This window comes from Megalopta genalis, chromosome 7 (assembly GCF_051020955.1).
Source record: "Megalopta genalis isolate 19385.01 chromosome 7, iyMegGena1_principal, whole genome shotgun sequence".
NCBI lineage: Eukaryota > Metazoa > Arthropoda > Insecta > Hymenoptera > Halictidae > Megalopta > Megalopta genalis.
The window spans coordinates 16,856,945-16,878,959 of record NC_135019.1 but is presented as its reverse complement, the minus strand read 5'-3'; the positions used below and the strand labels follow the sequence as shown (position 1 = coordinate 16,878,959).

At 44.9% G+C, this 22,015-nt stretch overlaps 3 protein-coding genes across 8 annotated transcripts; 2 read left to right on the top strand and 1 right to left on the bottom strand.

Moving 5' to 3' along the window:
* Nucleotides 1-135: 135 nt before the first annotated feature.
* On the bottom strand, nt 136-2,826 carry LOC117221749 (dim gamma-tubulin 6). The gene is made up of 8 exons (XM_033472925.2): nt 2,571-2,826; nt 2,188-2,485; nt 1,963-2,116; nt 1,742-1,884; nt 1,459-1,655; nt 981-1,383; nt 659-907; nt 136-579 (listed from the first exon to the last, which is right to left on the bottom strand). The coding sequence occupies exons 1-8, from the start codon at nt 2,658-2,660 to the stop codon at nt 236-238; spliced, it is 1,878 nt and encodes a 625-aa protein (XP_033328816.2). The 5' UTR covers nt 2,661-2,826; the 3' UTR covers nt 136-235.
* Nucleotides 2,827-3,465: 639 nt separating this feature from the next.
* On the top strand, nt 3,466-11,795 carry LOC117221748 (5'-3' exonuclease PLD3). 2 transcript variants are annotated; one of them, XM_033472924.2, is made up of 12 exons: nt 3,466-3,711; nt 5,771-5,900; nt 6,007-6,249; nt 7,091-7,284; nt 7,409-7,757; nt 7,833-7,967; nt 8,059-8,250; nt 8,391-8,519; nt 8,589-8,728; nt 8,929-9,094; nt 9,175-9,316; nt 9,385-11,795. In XM_033472924.2, exons 1-12 carry the CDS (start codon nt 3,701-3,703, stop codon nt 9,582-9,584), a joined length of 2,031 nt encoding a protein of 676 aa, XP_033328815.2. In that variant the 5' UTR covers nt 3,466-3,700; the 3' UTR covers nt 9,585-11,795. The 2 variants fall into 2 exon arrangements, with proteins under 2 accessions (XP_033328815.2, XP_076379538.1); XM_076523423.1 differs by lacking the exon at nt 3,466-3,711 and adding an exon at nt 4,708-5,246.
* A 1,129-nt stretch (nt 11,796-12,924) lies between these two features.
* LOC117221750 (fatty acyl-CoA reductase wat) lies at nt 12,925-20,989 on the top strand. Of its 5 annotated transcripts, none has more exons than XM_033472931.2 (9): nt 12,925-13,064; nt 14,787-15,173; nt 16,300-16,548; nt 16,788-16,933; nt 17,051-17,160; nt 17,708-17,903; nt 18,012-18,272; nt 18,369-18,626; nt 20,195-20,989. In XM_033472931.2, exons 2-9 carry the CDS (start codon nt 14,850-14,852, stop codon nt 20,304-20,306), a joined length of 1,656 nt encoding a protein of 551 aa, XP_033328822.1. In that variant the 5' UTR covers nt 12,925-13,064; nt 14,787-14,849; the 3' UTR covers nt 20,307-20,989. The 5 variants fall into 5 exon arrangements, with proteins under 5 accessions (XP_033328822.1, XP_033328820.1, XP_033328819.1 ...); XM_033472929.2 differs by having other exon boundaries at nt 12,945-13,094; XM_033472928.2 differs by having other exon boundaries at nt 13,027-13,281.
* The last annotated feature ends 1,026 nt before the right edge of the window (nt 20,990-22,015 follow it).

Genomic DNA, 22,015 nt, shown 5'->3' with positions numbered 1-22,015 from the left:
TTAAATTCGTCAGTCTGTATAATATACATATTAACGTAAAACAGGCAATGTGTATTTATGTATAACTTCTTAAAATTATTATTACTTTATTGCATAAAAGAAAGATTTGAAGGTTTGATTCATGACAATAGTCCATAAAAGAATGCAAACTAATTATTTATTACAACTTTTATAAAAAATATATAGGTTTTAAAACTCTTTATCTTGCAGATATTTATTATCATGTTTTGGATAATTAATCACTTGTATGATCATTACGATCAAGTAATTTCTTATAGCGTTCAACCAAGTCGCTGATCGAACGTCTTCTTTGTTGATTAGTTTCTGTCGTTCTCTTTTCGCATATATTAAGAACATTTGGTACTATATCTTCGATTTCAGTCGCGTCTTCAGACTTATAATCTTTTGCAATAGTTAATTTTATAGGAGTAGTAAATTCGATACTCTTGTCACATACGGCCGTTCCTGACATATTCAGACTGAGTTCTGATATATTATTCAATCCTTCAATTGTATTTGCAATTGCAGTTGAGTTTGCTTCTTTATTGGTACAAGGTACAGACACTACGCTTGCGATTGCTGTAAATAAAATAAACATATATTTATGACATTTTGTAAGGGAAATCAATGCTACAGTGAATTACTATGATTTACAAACCTGCAGAGTTATTTCTTTTCGTACGTGTAGAAAATAATCGAGAATATTTTTCAGCTTGTTTCGAAGATAACAATTTTTTTTTACTCGAAACTGGAAGAACATGTAACGACGGTGTGTCAATGGTAATTGTCGGTGTTGAATCGTCAAGATTAGTGTGAGATGCAAACAAATTTTCCCTTAACTTCGATCTTGGTTCCAAATGATTTGATTTCAAATGTTCATATCTCCGAAATAACGGCCTATGTATAGCTAAAAAGTGGTTTTTAATATAGTTTTGTATATCTAATAATTCCAATAGTATTATAAATAGTGCGAGTTATACCTCCCACTGGAGTAAGTAGTAGGCAGTTTTGTGGATTGATTTCTACGTCTGTAGAGTCGGTATCAATCTTTATAGATGGTGTCGACATTAAAAGAACATTATTAATAGGAGATACGTCCAAATGATCACAAATTTGAACGATATTATTTTGATGTAATATATTGCATAACTTTTGACGTGTTTCCGATGTCAATGTTTTGACGTCTGATAAATACATTTGGAACATGTTTAAAGCTTCGGTCATGTCCTTACAACTCGTTTCTGTTTGTAGTCGACATACGGAAAGGTCCTCTAATAAATTTAATTTTAATCGCTGGCACAACTGAGTCAATACGGAATTGAATAGTAAAAAAAAATTATGTAAATTTAATTTTTCATTTGTATATAATTGAAGTAGGATGGTCTGAAACAGAAAATACATTTTCCTCTGGTTTTTATGAGAATCAGATATGTAGGTATGTCGTGAAACATTGCTTACTTTCATATTGTAAGGAAACAGTTCAGGCATCTCCAAGTAATTTATCTTCTGGTATTGATTTGCATCCAATGTTTGAATATCGCTATTCTTACTCAGTACTAAATCATTTACTTTCTGACTAAGTTCCTTTAGACGTTTCAAAATTGAGTTTTTGTCTTGCAAATAATTTACGCATTTCTGTATAGATGACTTCCACACTGAAATTAATATATGAACATTATGCTTAAAGGTCGGATTTGAATATAGAAATCATGCAATATGATATTTTGAGCATAACATTAACTTTGTATCACATCTTCATTATTCATATCTGCCAAGGCTTTTTTAATTGTACGATGAACAGGAGCATTTTCTGCAAGAGTTTTAATTACTTGTTCCGTTTCAAAAATTTCCGTTTTAATGTCGTTCAATTTTTGCTCCTCCTGCCTAAAAACAAAGAAATGGACGAACAATCTTAATTATAATGTTACAGCGTGGATAAAAGATTAAGAACCTAGATATTACTTTAAAAATGTGTTAGCTGTGTTTTCCATTTCCATTAATTTATGACGTTGATCTGTAATATTAGAACAAATCTTTGCATAGGTCTTTTTTAAAAAATTTTTCCCTACATTTGCTTCAATTCCTACTTGAGGAACAAACATAACATCGTGAATATCTGTAAAAGTAAACACATTATAACAAAATAAATAATGATTAGTAACAAAATAATTTCAATACTAAACTTACTTGTAGAAGTAATATATTTTCTTAACACGACCTGTGATAACTTCCACATAATAATCACAAACTTGCTTCCACTAGCATGGAACAAATGAGAAACAAGTATATTTGGAAATCCAACATCAGGGTTCTCCGCGGATATGATTGTTAAAAACGTTTTGACATTATTACGGTACTTTGCTTCCGTTTTTTTACATGTCACTGGCCACTCGAACAACTTTTTAAAGCGTTTCGAATCGTACACTGTTAATAAATAGTGGGACGTATGTAGAAAACCTGCAGTGTTGGGCTTGTCAAACATGCCCTACAAAATGCCATAGAAAACAGAAATTACAACGAGATACATATTTACAGTATAGAATATGTTTTATTTAATAAATTGCATATACCTCACGAAAATGTTGTTTAAAGTCCTCGCTGGGCGGAACTAATTCAGTCAATAACGAAACATTGCGATAGAACGATGCGCTAATAGCCATTGAATTCGAAGAAATTGATAGTTTCTTTATGAAATTATGTATTTAGGATATGTTCCACTATCTTATTCACTTAAAAATACCACAGCAAGATTATTGTAAGCCCAATTCGTTAACGGTTACGTTACGGTTAGAAATGAATTTCAAACATAACTTACTATAGTCATGAAAAGAAAATATATAGAATGGTATACTGCTACATATACTGAAAGTTCAAATAACGTTTTATGGAATCTTGAAATAAAGAGCAATTTTTTGAACAACGTTTCATTAATATTGGCTATGTTGCATGAGGTTCTAGTGGATTCTGGTTTAGTAAAATCAAAAAACGAATTTGATTACATATATTTATATTTAGTACGCTGTACAAAAAGAGCTCCGAGCAACGAATGCGACGATTTTCAATCGCTCGTTGCTAACATTAACATTTGTATTTTATTTCTAAATAGTGCTTTATCACATAGTTTTGAATATTATTGATTTTATAATAAACAAAATAGAGTAATTATACGAAGTTATACTAATTTGAAATTTCTTTCAAAATAATATTTAAAGATGGCAGTTTAATTTGCTATGTTCACGTACGAACAAGACCGGAGCTGTAACAGTTACTATGGTGAGCCAGCTTAACACGTGTACATTTAAGAACTAAATTTTATAGTCACTGATAAGTTACCAACGTATACTATATTTTCGATCTAATCCAGATCCAATCAAATCTTAGCGAATCTAGTGATCTTTTTATTGTATCCTCTCATTGGACCTCGATGTAAAGTGGGAGAACCGCCACAAGGGGCACTGTACGAAACTAGGAAGTTTTCTTTCGAACGATGCGCGTTTAGTTATACTACATATCAACTAGTGCTTTTCTAATCGAAATATCAAGATTTAATTGTGACGTTGTGAGTTTTAAGTTGATTCGATTCATCTGTGCGTATTTTGAAAAATAATGACAGAACACTGACGGAACGTAAGAGACAACTTTTGACTATTTGGCGCGAAGAAGTTTATGAAGCAACTGTTATTCGCAAAATTTTCAACAAATGAGCCATTGGTAATTATTTCTTGTCCAAAAGAACATAGTCAAAGTGTAATTTTCTCTTTTTTTTAGACTCGACACCTTTTGTCAGTTCTTTTTCATTCCTTGATTTCCATTCGTTTCAGTTGTTGTACATACAAAAACTGACGACGTTGCATTGTTGCTCATTCATATAGATCCCTGTAACTCCTCGCACCCTGTTTCTAAGTACACTGTTGCAAGAAACAGCTGCACCGAATTGAAACCTTCACAATTTCTCACAACATTTCAATTTAATCGTAGTGATTATGTTTTCTCCCCTGACTTTTCTCGAGTGTTGATCAGTTGCGTTTACATATTTGCTATTGTCTCGTTCGACTGTGAAAATCAGCGAACATAGACCGGTGTCGCACATTATAAAAATTGATCGCGCACAGTTAGCAACCTCTATGAGGACTCTTTAGAAATTATCCAACCTCGCGCATTCCCTGTCGGTAATGTAATTTTGTTAGCCATAAATACGGTAGTAACGAACAAGATAGCGCGTTTTTCAACCCATTGAAATTTACTCTCATGGTAATAACTACAAAACAGGTTCACGTCTGGAAGCTATACCTCGCAAAAGCTTGATTTCACCCTGATTCGATTTTCTTTCTATCAAGAGTTTCGCATTATTGATTTCGGCTTGCACAAGGCACAAACGATTTTTCCGACGAACACAGGTCAGATCGTTGTACATGGAATCGTTGAAAGTGTGCAGAAAACATATCTGCTATAAAAATAGTCGTATCGTAAGCATAAATCAGATCTGGATCAGCTCGAACAGATAATAAAACCGTACACAGACATTCTGAGAAATAAATTGGCTTCCTAAGAATCCGCGAACACGCGAGTACGTGCCACAGGAATGCATAAATTGTAGTATTTTCGGTCGTGCATATACGGGGCGAGGGGGAGGGGGGGGGGAGGGAAGTATGCTAAATCGAACTTAATTGGTTTCTAGAAACTCGTTCCTTGTACCACCTGTTCGTCATAGTTTAGACAGATATTTCGGGGGTGATCTAATCGAGTACAACAGCCCAAAGTCATCGTATACCCAGCAAGAAAGTTTCCACAATTATAACGTACTCTCTTCTACCCAAGTAAAAACGATTAATCGGCAAAATGCTGAATCCCTTTCGTAAGGACACGAAGCATCGAAGTCTAAAACGGCGCGAGGGGAACCGACCGATGTATGCGCGGCAATTAAACGTTACACGGACAGTTCCGTATTGATTTTGTTTCAAGCGAAAAAGCTCACGCCGCCGAGGCAAAACAGACGAAATTTTCGTCAATTAGAAATTTCCGCCCGAATTCAGAATCTAAGAAAATGGTCGTAGGATCGACGTCCAAAGTCGAAATTTATCTAGGACACGATAAGCTCTTGGGCGCAAGTCCGTAGTAGCAAACGTGACTTTTCGATCGACACCATGTAGTCGTTCCGCAAGGTACGTCGATAGGTAAGTCAACAGTCGCGACGGCTGGAGCGACGTTCGCATCGCGAATGCTTGCTGCCCAGTTTCTTTAACGAGGTACGTATTTAGCGAGCCATCAATTTCTGTTCGCAAATCGCTCGGAATTGCGCATTTACTTCGGCCAGAACTTACAGTGGTGCCGGTACCATCTTTCTTCCGCTTCCATTCTGTTTGTTATCGGTTGCCTTTGCGTTTCGGATCACGCGACTCCCTCGGCTCACAACTAATATATATTATTAAAATATCGATGCGAGTCAGAAATGTCTTCGGTGCAAGCCTCGAAATCACGATAGTCCGAGGGTTAACCGCGCTGTGTTTCTTCGGGTGTGTTTCTTCAACCCGTTCATATTTTTCTGTCTGCTATTCTGTCGCTAGAATCGTACAACATTCGTCGACCTAGCCTAAAGTTCTCGTTTGAAAGAGCGTAAAAAAATGGTTGCTGATACATCCACATATTCCCTTTTCTTCGGTAATGCTTCAAGTGTACAGCCGAAGAGAAACAGCCGTAGAGATTATATATATTAGGCCGTCGCGCCGATAGGACCGAAAGAATGGCAATTCTTCTTTTTTTTCGTTTCCAGCAAATCCGTAGGGATGTCCTTTTTCGGCTGGAAGGGAAGCAGTCGTTCCGAAAATAATGAGCACACGGGGCGCAACTTGCAGGACGGCCTCTTTCAGATCGCCTCTCAAGCTTGCCATATCTTGGTACAAGTAAGCCTTCCGCAAGTTTTACGAGAATGCCGGAGCGGTCTCACGTTTTATTCGGAGGAAATGCACGCCGGTATGCTCACTGACTGCACGATATTCGATTCCGAAGGTGAATAACACGCACAACGTTTCGTACGGTGGCAACAACAACGTGAGGAACATCGCGTATTCGAAATGCTCCGTGAAGGACGAGGACTCGGCGAATCCCGCGAACACCACCGTGAGCAAGGGAGCTTCCTCCACAGTGAAGTCCTACACGAAGTATGCGAAGGAGGCAGCGAAAGATCAGGACGTGGTCGTGTTGCTGCCGCATCGCAGGAACAAGACCGCTTTCGTTAAACACAAGTTGTCTGTACGTAGCAGAATGATCTTCCATCGCTATTAACTAACACGTTGCGGTACCATTTTCGTCGCAGTTACGACGACTGGATGTTTTTCGATTACAATCATCTCTTGGAAGAAGAAGAAAAATTGTGTTCGCGCCTACATTTTCTTGAATGTACTTCAATATACGGGGTGTCCCAAGAATGCCTTGCAATCCGGAAATGGCGGGTTCCTCGGATCATTTGAAGCAGCTTCTTCCTTTACAAAAATGTTCTCCGAGGCACCGTTAACGAGTTATTAACGAAAAACAGTGACCAATAAGAATCGAGCACGGCTGACGCGAGGCGGCCCAGCTAAACAGCGCGCGAAGCCCAGTTCCGCTCATTGGTTCGGTCGCCTCGCGCCAGCTGAGCTGGGATTCGACCGCCTCGACCGCTGGCGCCGTTGGCTCGACCACCTCGCGGCAGCTGATCTCGCCTCTCATTGGTCACTGTTTTTCGTTAATAACTCGTTAACGGTGCCTCGGAGAAAATGTTTGTAAAGGAAGAAGTTGCTTCAAATGACCCGAGGAACCCGCCACTTTCGGATTGCGAGACATTTTTGGGACATCCTGTATTGTGGAGAAGAGAACAGAATTTTATTTTAACTTAAAAGAACAGAATAACATTTATACCGAACAGGTTCTTAATAGAAATCTCCGTCGCTAGTTAAACTCGTTAAAGTACGGCAAGATAATCTCAATGATATTTATATAGTAGTATTATAGTATTAGTATTATATATAGTAGTATAATAGTATTTCTTGCCCTGCGACGCATGGCGTTGCGTCTCGTTACAGCTAATCTCTCTTCGCCTAATTACCGTTTGCAGACGGTGTCTGAGAACGCGCGGCTAGAAACGAATCCCTCGGGCTGCATCACCGGCGGCAGCGGGGGTGGTAACATTTCTGGCAGCGGCGCGGTCGTCCACACCAGCAGCGTGGTGCCCGACGACGATTTCGATCTATGGGACCAGTCCGGCTTCATGCTGCGGAACGACGCCGACGACTCGTTGACGAACGGCAAGTTAGTAGCCCTTTCGTACCTAGCGATCGTAAGGGTTTGATAGCACGTGCTCGTCGAACCGGATGCTCGGAAGAGAGCGCGATATTAATAGCGGGCCTCGATTGTTTGCGCTTGGCGATGATAGATGGGGAGGAGCGCAAGGATGGTGCAGACCCAGTTGCATACCAATCACCATCATCTTAATTTTGATAGTGCTGGTCGTTTTATTGCCGTTGTTGGATCACGCGGCGGACAAGTACGTCACGAACAGCACTGTTTTCGGTTTCAATTCGAGTTGCATGGACGGCTGCAATTTGTCGTTCGTCGAGAGCATACCGATCGGCATGAATTACACCCAGGACACTCTGTTCCTGCAAAGCACCTACGACTCGTGGACGGAATTGATCTCGCTGGCGCGAGAGAAAATAGAGATAGCCTCGTACTATTGGACTTTAAAGAGGGAGGACGTGTACCCGGACGACAGCGCGAGACAGGTGAATCGTCGATCGATTCGTAAATCCGTGTCGCGTTTGCGATCCGTTCGACCAACGAATGCCAATCGTTTTCAGGGCGAGGACATATTTCGTCTGCTCCTCGAGGCTGGAAGAGACCGCAACGTTCTGTTGCGCATCGCCCAAAACATGCCGTCCCAGGTCAGCCCGAACATCGACACCGAAATCCTAGCGAAGAAAGCGAACGCCAAGGTAAACAAAGGCTCGCCTTGTAGGAGAAATTCTTAGCGAGCGAATCGAGCGAACGGATGATCTCCGAGGTATTCAATGAAAATTCGAACAGGTGAAGAGTCTGAACTTCGCGGCGTTGTTTGGTGCTGGGGTGCTGCACACGAAGCTCTGGCTGATCGATAGAACGCACGTGTACGTCGGCTCGGCGAACATGGATTGGCGATCGCTTACGCAAGTGAAAGAGTTTGGATTGATGGTGCTGAATTGCAGCTGTCTGGCGAACGATTATGCCAAGATATTCGATGCAAGTGGTTTTTTGGTCTACCGAGAACAAAATCCGACGCGATCGGACAGTTTTTATGTCTCTTATCTTTGCTGACTGGATAATTGAACAACGCCGGCAGACGTTACGGATACATGTCTATTAAAATAATTATGATTTAGGTTTACTGGACGGTGGCGGAGGACGGTAAAGTACCGGCTGTCTGGCCGGACTCGTTAAACACCAACATCAACGTCAATAATCCGATCAATTTTACATTTATGGACAATAGATATCGAACGTTCATATCGGTGAGTGTCCACGTTCTGTCGCGATGAGACTCGGCCGGTTCTAAGGGCGGATTTACACGTGCTTTTTAGAGCTCGCCTCCGCCCTTCTCGCCGAAGGGTAGAACCGACGACGTTGACGCCATACTTCATTGCATCGAGAAAGCAGAGAAGTTCGTCTACGTCGCGGTCATGGACTATTTCCCCTTGATGTTATACTCCACCAAAATCAGGTATAGTAATTTCTTCCTAATTCGCGCCCAGATGGTGCACAAAGATGAATAATTTTGGAAGAGGAGATAAAAGATGTTGTTGGTAACAATAAAAAACGAGCCGCAACGCTCGAATAATTGTATCTCCCCTTCCCAAATTGTACGCGTTCCCGAACGTAATCGTTTGATATGTTCTATCGTTCGAACGACAACTCGATTAGGTATTGGTCGGTGATTGACGACGCCCTGCGAGCCGCAGCCGTCGAGCGCAAGATCCAAGTGCGGCTGCTCATCTCCTCCTGGAAGCATTCGCGAAAATCGGAGACTCTGTTTCTGAAATCGCTGACGGAGTTGACCGGCAGCTACCCGGGCGTGAAAATCGAAGTGGTTGGTAGCTAGTAGCTTCTTCTCCTTTCAGACCTTGAATTCAGCCTATAGAATCAACGCTTGCGTAATGTTTATTGCAGAGGAGATTCGTGGTGCCCAGCAACCCCCGCTTCGACAAGATCCCATTCTCGAGGGTGAATCATAACAAGTACATGGTGACGGACACCGCGGCGTACGTGGGCACCAGCAATTGGTCCGGCGATTATTTTACAAACACCGCCGGTAATTACGCAGCTCCATCTATTTTCCTCCTACGGTTTACTTTGGAATTAGCATGTGACGTGTCGTAGGTGTGGGAACGGTGTTCGAGAACATCGGGGACCAAACGCCCGACAATCTTCGTCAACAAATGGAGAAGATCTTCCTTCGCGACTGGTCCTCGGAATACGCGCACGCCTTGAACAGCAGCCGCCTGCCTGATGGAAGAGAGTCGACAGATTCCATTGGAATCGACTACTATGCGCGATCGTCGAGCTACATATATGCGTGACAACGGCCGCTTCGTTAACGAGCCGATCAAAAGGATCAGAATCATTTCTGGCTGGTTAGCGACTCGACTCGGAGTTCTTAAATGTCAACTGTCTCGTCATTCGCAAACTTCTTTTCTTCTTCTTTTTTTCTTTCCTCTTCTACGAAACACTTGGTTACGGTTGTCCGAACTCTGCAAATATCGCCTTCGAGCGGACGTTGTGTTTGTTCCGCATGCGTCGCGCGCAACGATACGTGCACGCTCGTCTTCCTTCGACGATTCCTTTTATCTCCGTTTTTCCTTTATTCCATCTTCTCCGGGAGGCTGTCTCCCTCCTTTTCGTTTCTCTCTTCTCCGTCTGCCTCCCCTCCCCTCCCATTTCTATCTCCGCGTACTCCCACACATGTTATGCTTCCCCCCATCGGTCGTTCCTTCTCCGTCGTTCTCGAAGCTCTCGGCTATCACGCGTAAAGACGCACACAACTGAAATTTTAAATGTACGAGAATAATCTTACATAACGTAACCGCCCGGCGTGCCTTGGCTCAAGTGCCCTTGCAAATGTTTTCTAAGAGAGATCGGCTCGAGAGACGAGAGTACATCATCGTCCGGTACGCAAGTGCCGCGAGAATAATCATAATCTCGAAAGCGATGTTTAAAGGTAACGAAGGATCCCGCGAGGTGCGCTCTCGCCGCTCGATGAAGAAAAAACCGTGGACCCGGAGGGACTGCTGGGACAACGGTCGTGTGGCCGCGTACCTTTGTCCTAAAACAATGCCTCCGTTACTTTCGTCACGCGTAAAGATCCATAATATACGTATGCAGCGGCCCGACACCGCAGATCGTAGATAAAATCGTAAACAACAGAACAATTTGCGCGTGTCTCCGCAAAAAGCCTGCCTCGAGTGTTTCGCGTTACGTAAATTGCCTGTGGAAGACTGCGTAACTTTTTGCTCCAAAAGAACTTTACAATCATGACGTCGGCCAGTCCATTTATTTATATGAAATATCAATATGTAAAACACGATGTTCCATCAGATGGAAAATTCTCATCGACAGATGCTGTCTCGGTGATCGTTCGTTCATCATGTAGATTTGTCGGCTCCCGCTCGAGATCTCCCGGCGCGGATCGCCGGAGACTTGAATGCCAGATGAAGACGGTTCTTATTTTTCTGCTCGAGGCGTTCTCGCGTACGATAGACGTAGTATCGTTTTTTTTTAAGAAAATCAAATACGGTTTTCACCGCGTCGTCGGTTCTCCCCATATTTTTTACGTGCGCGCATCGCTGGAATATCCAGAATAGTACGTTTATAGAATGCGCGGCGCGACACCACGAAAAATGGAAGAAGATGGACCGACCTTTTGCGACGTCTTCTGTTTTTCTCGTTTTCTTTACCGTTTTCGTGAACTTTTGCGTCGGACGAGTTTTTTCATTCCGTTCGTTGCAAAACCAGTTGATAGGTATTGCCTTTGCGTTTCACTCGTGGTTCCATCTTCTATCCTGTACTCGCACCGGCCACACGTGCACACGCCGGCCATACAATCGAGATTAACGCAACGAAACATGCGCATTCTAAGCCGGCCAATTCTTCGCGATAAGAAATCCGAACGAGCGTTGTCCGCCGTGCCTTCCAAGGCCGATCTGCCTTGTCGTGGCCGGTGCCATATATTTCAAGAATATATTACTGATTAGACGTGTTAATCGGCGGACGAAGCCATTTTCGAGACGGTAGAAGTGCCTTAGTATTCTTTTTATCGTTATCAATATATTTGATACAATCAGCGGATAAAGCGAACGAATAACGCGCTGTGATCGAACGAATAAATACAGATTAAAAACCGCCGGTTTTCCGACTTACATCCGAAAGAAGCCGCTGCCGGGTCCTATTGACCCACACGCGAGATATCGCCGGACATTCGAACGACGATGTATACCGCTCAGCTCGTAAACACCGACAAAGATGGGCATCGAAACGCACACAATGAACCCACGGTTCGATACCGAGAGTTTATATTATTGTATACCGAAAAGTCTCTGTTTCCAGGCGTGGCCCGCTCTCCGGCAGCGCATACTGTTCGACGCAGCAACTAAAACAATACAACCGAGCAACCGGTCGGATCCTCGTTTGCACTTTGCGACATAACGTTTAACGTTAACGTTAACCGCGATCGGCTTGAAGGAATTTCAAGTACATACCCCGAGTCAATAAATACAAATACGTATTAGGCAATACTTCTTCGTCGAGCTTGTATTTATTTCCTATATTCTCGACCATGGACGATCGGTGTTTTTTTTTTCTCTCCTTCGCCGCCCATCCGCGTTACATGTATCGCATGTACGACTCCGGTGCCTGAAAAAAAGCATGATACGTCGAAAAGCGGGAAACCTGCAGACTCTTCTGACACGTGGCGGAAAGCACACACACACACACACACAGAAAAAAAAATATTGCAGTTAAAGAAGACTGTAAAGGACGCGGGAATTTATGTGTCACGTAGCCGTTAACGACGGTATTTTTTTGCTGACGTCGCGGGACACGTTCGGTGTCGAATCGTCGTCGTCGGCGGCGGCGAGCAGAGCCGAGGCTCGTCAATTGACAGAGAGGTTCATTGGTAGAGGACACGAATTCCAGAAGCGTGAACCGCGACGAAACGAACGGCCAAAGTTGATCGGCGTCGCCTATCGGTCGCGCGGAGTGGTGGGTGCCCGTCCGTCCGATCGTTGGCAGAAACAATCGTGCACGCTGCTGCAGTTGCCAGCGTGAATGACGCTTCTTCGACGGATGCCAGCCGGACTTGGGACGTTGCGCGTGTTCAGGTTTCGTTGGAACTCGCCCAGTCGAAAACACGTCTTTTCAGTGAGCGCCTCGGCCGTCCCACCTCTCCGTGATAGCGCGTGTCCCTACACTCTCGTGCAATACGCATCGCGGTCTCGTCTATTGTCGATCGATCGGTCGGTCGGTCGATCTTGCACGATTCGCGCACGGTGATTTTGCGAATTATTAAATTATCGAGTACGAGACGGGTATAGTTTTTACAGTAAAATTATAGACCGACGTACTCGTATCCGGTACCAGCCTCCCGATCGGCTCGAGAGGACACGGTAGAACGTCCATCGTCCTCCGAAGTTGATTCGAGACTTTGGGGAGAAATGCTGGCAGGTGCTCGGGGGTGGAAACGAGCGAAGGCCGACAGCGCAGGGACGCGCGAAGGAGGTGCGAGCAAGGAGCGATAAAGGGACAAGAAGGTGTAAAAGAGGAGGAGGAGAAGAAGAAGAAGAAGAGGAGCCGTGTGCGGAAGGGAGGTATCACAACTGGGGGGTCGAACGCGATCAAGCCGACCAGGAAGGGGAAGGAGAGTCAAAGGGTAAAGAGAAGGGGCAGCACGGTAAGGAGAGTAGAAGGAGGAGAAAGGAAAAGCGAGAGCAACGACGGTACGAGTGACAATTCTGAGGTGTATCGCTTGCAAAAGACTCGGGCAAGGTGGCATAAGAGGAGGATCGGTAAATTTGCGCGAGGAGAAAGTTTCCAAGGTATCTGGTGTACGGTGTCGTTCGCGTCGCTCGTTCCCCGTCCGTTTAATCGACGATTCCGACGATTTGGCTTTTCCCTCCGTTACATGGACGGGCCCGTTGAACGGTATTCGCTCGATCGGCAGTTTTATCGACACTCGAGAGCGTCGCGCGGGCATATATTCGTTGCACGCAACACCCGGATAAGGTCAGTGAAACTGTAACATTTTTCATTTGTCGGGTCGACCGACGGCTCGATTGCGCGACGTCCGCTGGAAACGCTGTCGCGGAATTTCGTCTTCGAAAATAATCGCCGCCTCGTTTAATTCGCCAACGTCGGCGGGGTCGACTCGCTGGTAAAACTGCCACCCTTAACCGCTCGGCCGTTTTCCGTTGTTCCCTGCGACGGTCGGTGTAGATCGTTCGATTGAAATAGCATAGAAAAGAAAACAAAGAAAGAAAGGGAAAAAAAGCAGACGAAACGTCGCGATTTTTTTGGTCGTTTCCGCGCGTGTCTGGTCTTCGCGGTCTCGGCTTCGTTAGCGATTCGTCTCGCGTTCGTCCGTCGATCTTTTTCTTTTTCCCCAGAAGAAACGAAAGAGAAGCAAAGAACCGAAGGGACGGGAACAGAGAGAAGATAAATCGTCGGGGATTTTGTTATTCGTGTCCACGGCTGTCCGACGAAGGATACGAACCGGCCAGCTCCCGTGTCACCGTTGATAGTCGCCGCGTCGGGACGTAACGGCTGTTCGTGAAATATCAGACACAGTTAGCCGTAGTTTTGGGCCCACAAAGTTCTTCGCGCCGAAACGAGTATACGACGAACGGATACCGTTACCGGTGTTAACGTGCTCGTCCAGCATCCGTACCGTTATTTGGTTCGCGGTGCGACACGCGGCGAGTCTAGGGCGCCTAAACGCGCCGCACGAAGGTTGCCCGTCGATTCACGGTCGCGAGACCGTTTTTCCGATAATCCGCTGCGCTCCGACACCCGGACGGGCGCCGCTTCTCGACGACTTCGCCGTTCGGAGGTAGAGGCTGGTCCCTCTAGACCGCCGAAGTCTTGCACGATCGTCCGAGAACCTTCGAAAGATTCGGTAGACGGTGTCTACCGCCGACAATAGGTTCTGCATAGCACGCGATTTCCATCGTGGCTGGTAGATGATAATCGCGTGTTCGTTAATTACACCAGTTTCGCGCAGCTTTCTAGATCGCGTTACGTCCTAACCGCGAGCTTATCGATTATCGGATAGATCCTGAAGAAAAAGAAAAAGAAGAAGAAGAAGAAGAAGAAGAGGAAGAAGAAGAAGAATAGCCACGGGGTAGGAGTTATGTCATAATCATCGAGCAGATGACAGGGATAGTGCTCGAGCGCCTTGGATCCGTGGAAACGCAAGAACGCGTCCGTCGACTTTCATGCGGAAACGGTGCGCCGCGTTCTTTTTTTCTCTGGATCGCGCACGAACACCGCGGCACGGTCGGTATATCTATCAAATGGATTTTTCGATTCGAGACACGAGAGACGCACGGACGAAGTTCACTATCTACTTTCACTCTGCGACGGTACGCGGTTTCTCTCCGGTTAACTATCGCGGGAGCACGGGCGGCGCGGAGCGGAGCGGCGCGGCGCGGCGCGGCGGTACGAGTGGCAGGTTTTAAATCGGTACGTGCTTCGGCGCATGTAAACGTTCCGTCCGATCTTTTTCTTTGCAGTTGTTAACGCGCGTTAATTGTTCGCGAGCAAACGTCAAGACCGCCCCCGGCAACAGCGAAGCGATGGTGGAAGTTTTGCTAGAGTCCTGCGGCCAGGACGTCGCCGTGCCGGAGACCGGGTGTCACATGGACGAGAGCACGACCGAGTACACCCCGAGGCAGGAGCGCGACCTGCACGTGGCCACGGACGAGGCGAACCTCAGCCCGATACAAAAGTTCTACAACGGGCAGAGCATCTTCGTCACCGGGGGCACCGGGTTCTTGGGGAAGCTGCTGATCGAGAAGCTGCTCAGGGAGTGTCCCGGGATCTCGTTCATCTACATCCTGGTGCGCCCGAAGAAGTGCAAGGACGTGCACCAACGCGTCGAGGAGCTCTTCGACGATCCGGTAAGAAAGGGGAAACTAGCAGCGTAACCCCGTAAACATCGACCGTTTTCATCTTCGTAGGCTAGCTGTTCCCACAGTTACAAATCTGTTCTACTTCCACTTTCGATAATACTGCGCCGCGGACCGAAGAAACTGCACCGACTTTCTCTCGGCGTATCAACCGTCCACCGGCGTCGATCGCCGCTCCTTCCATTCCTTCTTTAGCCACGCCGCTCTTTTCTCCCTGTCGCGTTCTCCGCTTTCCTGCGAACTTCCTTTTCGAGCTAGCTCTGCAAGCTCCGTTTGTCCTGCAGCCGCGTCCGAGACACGTGGTCGGATGATCGGGCCAGAAATGATTGTAGCGTCCGAGAGACGTGGTAAACAAAAATCGGGCTAGAGACGATCATCGCGTCCGGAGAGACCTGGTGAAACAAAAAGTCGAGCTAGAGACGATCGTCGCGTTCGAGAGACGTAGTAAAAAAAAATCAGATCACGAATGAGAGCCGTGGTGCGTCAGTCTAGGGAATACGTGTTTCGTGGTTTCCTGTCTTTCGTCGTTTCATTGTTTTATTAGTTGCTAAAGGAGTTGACGCAAGAACGAGCTTGACGCGTGCTGCCATGTATTATACGATGCTTTAAATGTTTACAGCTGATACGAAGGTCAATCGATTGAAATTTTTAACCATGCATATAACTTACCGAGATCTGCGAAACAAATCTTTTTCATTTGTCGCTTGTAGTCTCGGATCAAAAAGTTAAAAAACAAGAGTTTCTTATTTTTATCGTTTCTTTTATCGTTCGATAAATATTATTTATGGTCTGGTAGACTGGTCGCTCTGTCATCTAAAAAAAAAAAAAAATACAGGTCGTATAGTCCGAATATTAACGTTTCGCGCAACTGTGAAAGGACTCGACGCGTGACCGATATTGTTATTGTTTGTGGCACGTGCTTGAAGCTTGAATCGAAGTAGAATGAATTGAGGTAGGGGAAAGGGTTAATCGGGCGAACCATTCGCTCCGAACACGCGGGGAGAACTCGATCGACCGTGTTCCCGCACTCGGCGCCTACGAAGCGCCGCGAGTCCGTGGAATTTCGTGTTTTCTTTGGGAACGAAGATCCTTGGATCGCGTCCGTTTGTCTGTCCAGGTATTCGGCAAGCTGAAGGAGATGCAACCAAAGTTCAGGCACCAGACGGTCGCGGTAGCGGGAGACTGCAGTTTGCCAGGATTGGGAATCTCTGCGACGGACAGAGCGATAATTACGCGCGAGGTTTCGATCGTTATGCACGTCGCTGCCACCGTCAGGTTCGACGAGAAGATGAACTTGGCTGTACCGATCAACGTGCGCAGTCCCAAGGCTGTGATCGATCTTTGCAAAGAGATGCCGGGCTTAAAGGCAAGTGAACGAAGCGCGACGCGGCGCGGCGCGGCGCGACCGCGCGACTTGTCGCGCCGCGAAAACGCTTTCACGGCAACCGTACGTGCCGGCAATTACGAAAGCGATTCGAAGCTGAAGGAGCGTCGAAACGGAAAATAAAAAATAATCATTGAACGAGCGGAACGAAAAATACGGCTCGGATTTCGCCTCGTAGCCACGGCGCAGAGATGCTAAGAGAACAAATTCGATCGTTTCAGTCGTTCGTGCACGTGTCCACGGCTTACGCTAATTGCCCGCGATCGTTGATCGAGGAAAAAGTGTACGAACCGCCGATGGACGCGGACAAATTGATCACACTGATGGAATGCGTGGACGAGAAACTGCTGGAAGAGATCACGCCCCGGTAAAAGAAACGCTTCTACGAAACTTTCCCGGCGGAAATTCTCGCGCGAACACTTCTTTCTTTCTTTCTTTTCTATTTTTATCGCCGTCGCATAAACCGTTTCTTCGGACGTTGCAGATTGTTGGGCATCTGGCCGAACACTTACACTTTCACGAAGGCGATCGCAGAGAGCGTCGTGAAGAAAGAGGCTGGCGATCTTCCTGCCGGAATATTTCGCCCCGCGATCGGTTGGTATTTATTCCGTTTCATTTCGTTTATTTGGCCAACATAGTCCGCCCGGCTCTTTTCCATCTTTCTTTGTCTCCGCTTTATCGTCGCGCCTTGGTATCTCTGGGGAGACAAAAAGCGGTCGGACGAATGCTTAATCAACACGTTGAATGCTACGCCGGTTTTACAGAAATTGCCCGTGGTGCCACGATGAATTTTTCTTTTATGCGATAGGTATAATGTTGAAATATTATCTGCGATAGATAAGTTACAGTGTATAACCATGTTTCACATGTTAATTGCGACGGGGGTCACTGTTTGAATTGACAATGGTAATAATACAAAATTTTAGATATTGACATTTGTTTTAAATTATATATATTTCTATATATATATTATATCATATATATTTCTATATATATTTCTATATATATAAATTATATATATTTAATCGATTTGGGCGCACCCCATGACGTCACCGCCAAGTTAAGTGCCGATCACCGGTGACCCCCGTGGCATTCAACGTGTTGAACCAGTCAGGCTTTTATCGAAAATTGAATTTTGTAGTGATATCAACGTATCGGGAACCGGTGCGAGGATGGATCGATAACATGTACGGGCCGACCGGTGTCGCCGCCGGAGCAGGTACCGGGATCCTGCGATCTATTCATTGCGACGGATCGATCCACGCGAACGTGGTGCCCGGGGATTTCACCGTGAACGCTCTGATCGCCTGCGCTTGGGACGTTGCGAATCGCTACAAGTATGATCCGAGGACGAACGACGTTTCCTATCTTCCTATCGTTGTCGCGAACTCTTGTTTTCGCCGTTTCTCGTAACCACCATGATCGATCCTCCCGCGCAATTGCAGGTCCACGGCTACCAAAGAAGAGCAGAAGTTCGACGTTCCGGTCTACAATTACGTATCGAAGGACAATGCTATCAGCTACGACGAGCTGAAGACGATGTCCGAGAAATACGGGCTCGAGTTCCCGACCGAGAAGGCGATATGGTATTATAGTTTCCGTAACAACAAGTATTGGATCGTTCACTTGTTCTACGTCTATTTCTTTCACTTGATTCCGGCTATGTTGATCGACACCGTCACGGTATGCGTTGGCAAGCAACCCAGGTGAGATCTCCTTCTCGACACTTCTTTCTCTCCCCGATTGTTTCCCCGGTGACTCCACGGTGCGTAATTGTCGTCTCTTGTTCTTCGCCGCGAAAGGATGATGAAGCTCTACAAAAAGATACACAAGTTCATGGACGTGTTGAATTACTTCACGACGAACAGATGGACGTTCACGAACGAGACCGTCCAAGCGGTGATCGATAAAATGAGTCCCGAGGATCGAAACAATTTCGTTTGCGACATTACGACGATCGATTGGGACCAGTACTTCCGGACGTACATACGGGGAATTCGTATCTATTTGATCAAGGATCCCCTGGACACGCTTCCGCAGGCGCGAGTCAAATGGCAAAGGTAGTCATACTTGGTTCTACTTGATTCTACTTACTTCTACGGTAATGTCTCCCTTACTGACGCTCAGATTGTCAACAAAAATGGACAATTTGGGAAGAAGAGATATGATTATTCGAGCCTCGCAACTCGTTTTTATATTTGTTGATAATCAGCTACCATAAAAACGAGTCGCAACTCTCGATCAATCGTATCTCCTCGTCCCGTAATATGCAGTGAATTCTCCCCAATTGTCTCTCAGATTGTCCACAAAAATGGACAATTTGGGAAGAAGAGATACGATTATTCGAGCCTTGCAACTCGTTTTTATAGTTGTTGACGATCGGCTACCATAAAAACGAGCCGCAAGGTTCGAACAATCGTATCTGCTCGTCCCGTAATATGCAGTGAATTCTCCCCTATTGTCTCTCGGCTTGAGAACGAAAGTGGACAATTTGAGGAGAGGAGATACGATTATTCGAGCCTTGCAACTCGTTTTTATAGTTGTTGACAATCGATAATCATAAATAACGAGCCACAAGGCTCGAACAATCGTACCTCCTTTTCCAAAATTGTCCATTTTTGGGCACGATCTGAGCGTCAATTAGAGAGACATTACTGTATTTACAGCGATTGAAAAGATTGGGACAAAGAGGGACAATTCTCTTCAATTGTCCCTCAGCTTGTAAACAGAAATGGATAAGTTTTCAAAGAGGAGACACGATTATTCGAGCCTCGTGGCTCGTTTTTATGTTCGCTGATTGTTAACAGATATCTCCTCCTCCAAGAATTATCCATTTCTGTTTACAAGCTGAGGGATAATTGGAGAGAATTTACTACTATATATTGGTTCTAACTGATACAGTTGTAAACTAAAGTTGGTACAAGTAAATTACGGATTTTGTGACAAAAGTTTGTAGCTGAATTACAAAATTGTGAAGACATAAGAAAAATTTCATAATGTAGCTACACTATTTTCGGTTCATTGAAACGATTTAAAGAAACAATTTATTTTTATTTAATTTCTGTTCTTAACAATCGTCTTGGGAAATCTTTATTTTCCATAAAGATCCGCAGTCTAATTATAATGTACAGTGGACTATCCTGTCATTTTGAAAAGTGTCTGATTACTAAAAGGAGTCACTGTACATCGGTTCTGTCATATCGGTTCACCCGATTCTCCTTCAGCTTGTAAACAAAAATGGACGATTTGGGAAAAGGAAATACGATTATTCGAGCCTTTATAGTTGTCGAGCAATCGGCAACTATGAAAAAGAGGCGCAAGCCTCGAATAATCGTATCTCCTTATTCCAAATTGTCCTGAAGCTGAAGGGCAATCGAGAAGAATTTACTGTATATTTAAGTTGAAAATGCACACGATACGATCATGTCATTACAATACTTTGTATTATCGAGAAGCTGGGACTACGATTGGTTTTTGTCTGTCACGTGGAATCGAAATCAAGAATCAAAAAATAACCGTAATCGTTTCAAGTAACGAAAGCGAAACCATAATTGTTTTTACACCAAGATCGTTTCTACGAACTGCGTAGAAACGCGCTACTCGATTTCTCACGGACTTTCTTTTCCAGATTGTATTGGACCCATCAGGCGCTGAAAGTGATCTTTGCATACGCGCTGCTCCGAATATGTTGGCTGGTGTTGTACTATCTATACCGATTATGCACGTGGCAATCCGTTTAGCATCGTTGTACATGCTCCTTAAATACTATTACTTACAATTATGCACATGTGTATGTGTGAGTGTCTGTGTATATGCGTGTGTGTGTGCGCGCGCGTGTGTTTGCGTGTGTGCTGCGTGTTTGTCGCGTGATCGCGTGCGTGAACGCAGATATTCAGCGCCGGGGGGCGGGGGGGATCTGCTACGTTACCGAAGCGAAACGATGCCTCCTGGCGAGCGAAGCTAATGGCACACCGTAGCCATTTTATCGACGCACTGAATAGCTCTAACGCGGGACGGGATAAGAAAAGGATGGAAAGAGAGGACGAGGCGGTCGAGCAGAATGTTCACGGTTATTCGAACGCGACGCGTCCGCCGTTGCTTCTAAAGCGCGAACGGAACTGTACAGAACCAGCAGAACGTGTCCGTGTCCGTTTCTGTTTCGCCTTTTCTTCTCTTCGTTCTCTTCTTTATGCTTTCACGAGTATTTCCATAGGACAATTATTTTTTACCGCACGAACGGCGCTCGACTATTGTCGCGCCTGTATGCGTACGTTTGTTACACTATACGCTTGAATTTTCAATGAAGGTCAACCTTGTTTTTCTTTTTTGTACAGAGAACTGTTTACTTTCGTCCGTTTGAACCTTCGCGAATAACAAGCTAGAACAACACGACGGTCTCAAATATAAGAGAATTCGAAATATACATTTTAATTTAAATAATTATACATAGACTGGACAGAGATGGCGTCTCTAGCGGCGAAATCTCTAAACTATTTGCCAAAATTATCCGCCGATGAAGACTCTGATTCTCCCACAGATGGCGCTACCATGCTAAACCGTAGAATATCGATTTAGCGCCGTTACGCGCAGGCGGCAGACCGCCGAAGCTGTACGACGAAATTATCAACTGCCAGAAATTGAAAAGCGAAATGTTTCGAGGTTTAGTTTGTTCGAAACATTGTCGCAATGTAACCGTTATTAGGGAAATCGGTTTTAACACTATACCGTTCGCAGATCTTAGATATGATTCTTTTGTTTGACGCCGGCATAATAGCTTGGAAATTTTAGATTTTAAACAAAATTTCGAAGATGACGGTAATATAAATTCCTAAAATTAAGATACGTTATCCAAGAATTTTCGTACTTAATTCTTGTTTAAATAAGCACAATACTACAGTTAGTTTGCTGCCTTTTAACACCCAAGAAATATAGTTCAAATGTTATTTCAGTTTTTTAAAATGGCACCAAAGTGGTACGTGACACCCGTACCGGTAAAAATACTAAAATGACTTACCGGTGTTGTATCGGTGCGAACTCTAAGTTCAAATGCAACAATCGTTCCTACGGTAACAGCGCGACTGTCGCGGCGCTTCCACGGTCATCTTTTATTGTACCGGCACGAGTCCATGAAAATAGGTAAAAATACAGGGTGTCCCGAAAATGTCTCGCAATCCGAAAATGGGAGGTTCCTGAGGTCATTCGAAGCAACTTATTCCTTTGCAAAAATTTTCTCCGATGCTTCGTTTACGAGTTATTAACGAAAAACACTGACCAATAAGAGGCGAGCTCGGCTGGCGCGCGGCGGCTCAGCCAACGAGTGCACGGAGCCCAGTTCCGCTCATTGGCTCGGCTGTCTCGCGCCAAATGATCTCGCCTCTGATTGGTCACTGTTTTTCATTAATTACTCGTAAACGAAGCCGCAGATTGCATTTTCGCTAAGGAGAAAGTT

Excerpts from the sequence above, each read along its gene's own strand:
- LOC117221749 (XM_033472925.2), bottom strand. The coding sequence starts at position 2,660 with ATGGCTATTAGCGCATCGTTCTATCGCAATGTTTCGTTATTGACTGAA. Across the intron at positions 2,117-2,187 it reads AAAATATATTACTTCTACAA|ATATTCACGATGTTATGTTT; the intron begins GTAAGTTTAGTA and ends TTACTTTTACAG. Across the intron at positions 1,656-1,741 it reads TAATGAAGATGTGATACAAA|TGTGGAAGTCATCTATACAG; the intron begins GTTAATGTTATG and ends TATTAATTTCAG.
- LOC117221748 (XM_033472924.2), top strand. Across the intron at positions 8,520-8,588 it reads GATATCGAACGTTCATATCG|AGCTCGCCTCCGCCCTTCTC; the intron begins GTGAGTGTCCAC and ends CGTGCTTTTTAG. Across the intron at positions 9,095-9,174 it reads CGGGCGTGAAAATCGAAGTG|AGGAGATTCGTGGTGCCCAG; the intron begins GTTGGTAGCTAG and ends TGTTTATTGCAG.
- LOC117221750 (XM_033472931.2), top strand. The coding sequence starts at position 14,850 with ATGGTGGAAGTTTTGCTAGAGTCCTGCGGCCAGGACGTCGCCGTGCCG. Across the intron at positions 16,934-17,050 it reads CTGGAAGAGATCACGCCCCG|ATTGTTGGGCATCTGGCCGA; the intron begins GTAAAAGAAACG and ends CGGACGTTGCAG. Across the intron at positions 17,161-17,707 it reads AATATTTCGCCCCGCGATCG|TGATATCAACGTATCGGGAA; the intron begins GTTGGTATTTAT and ends TGAATTTTGTAG.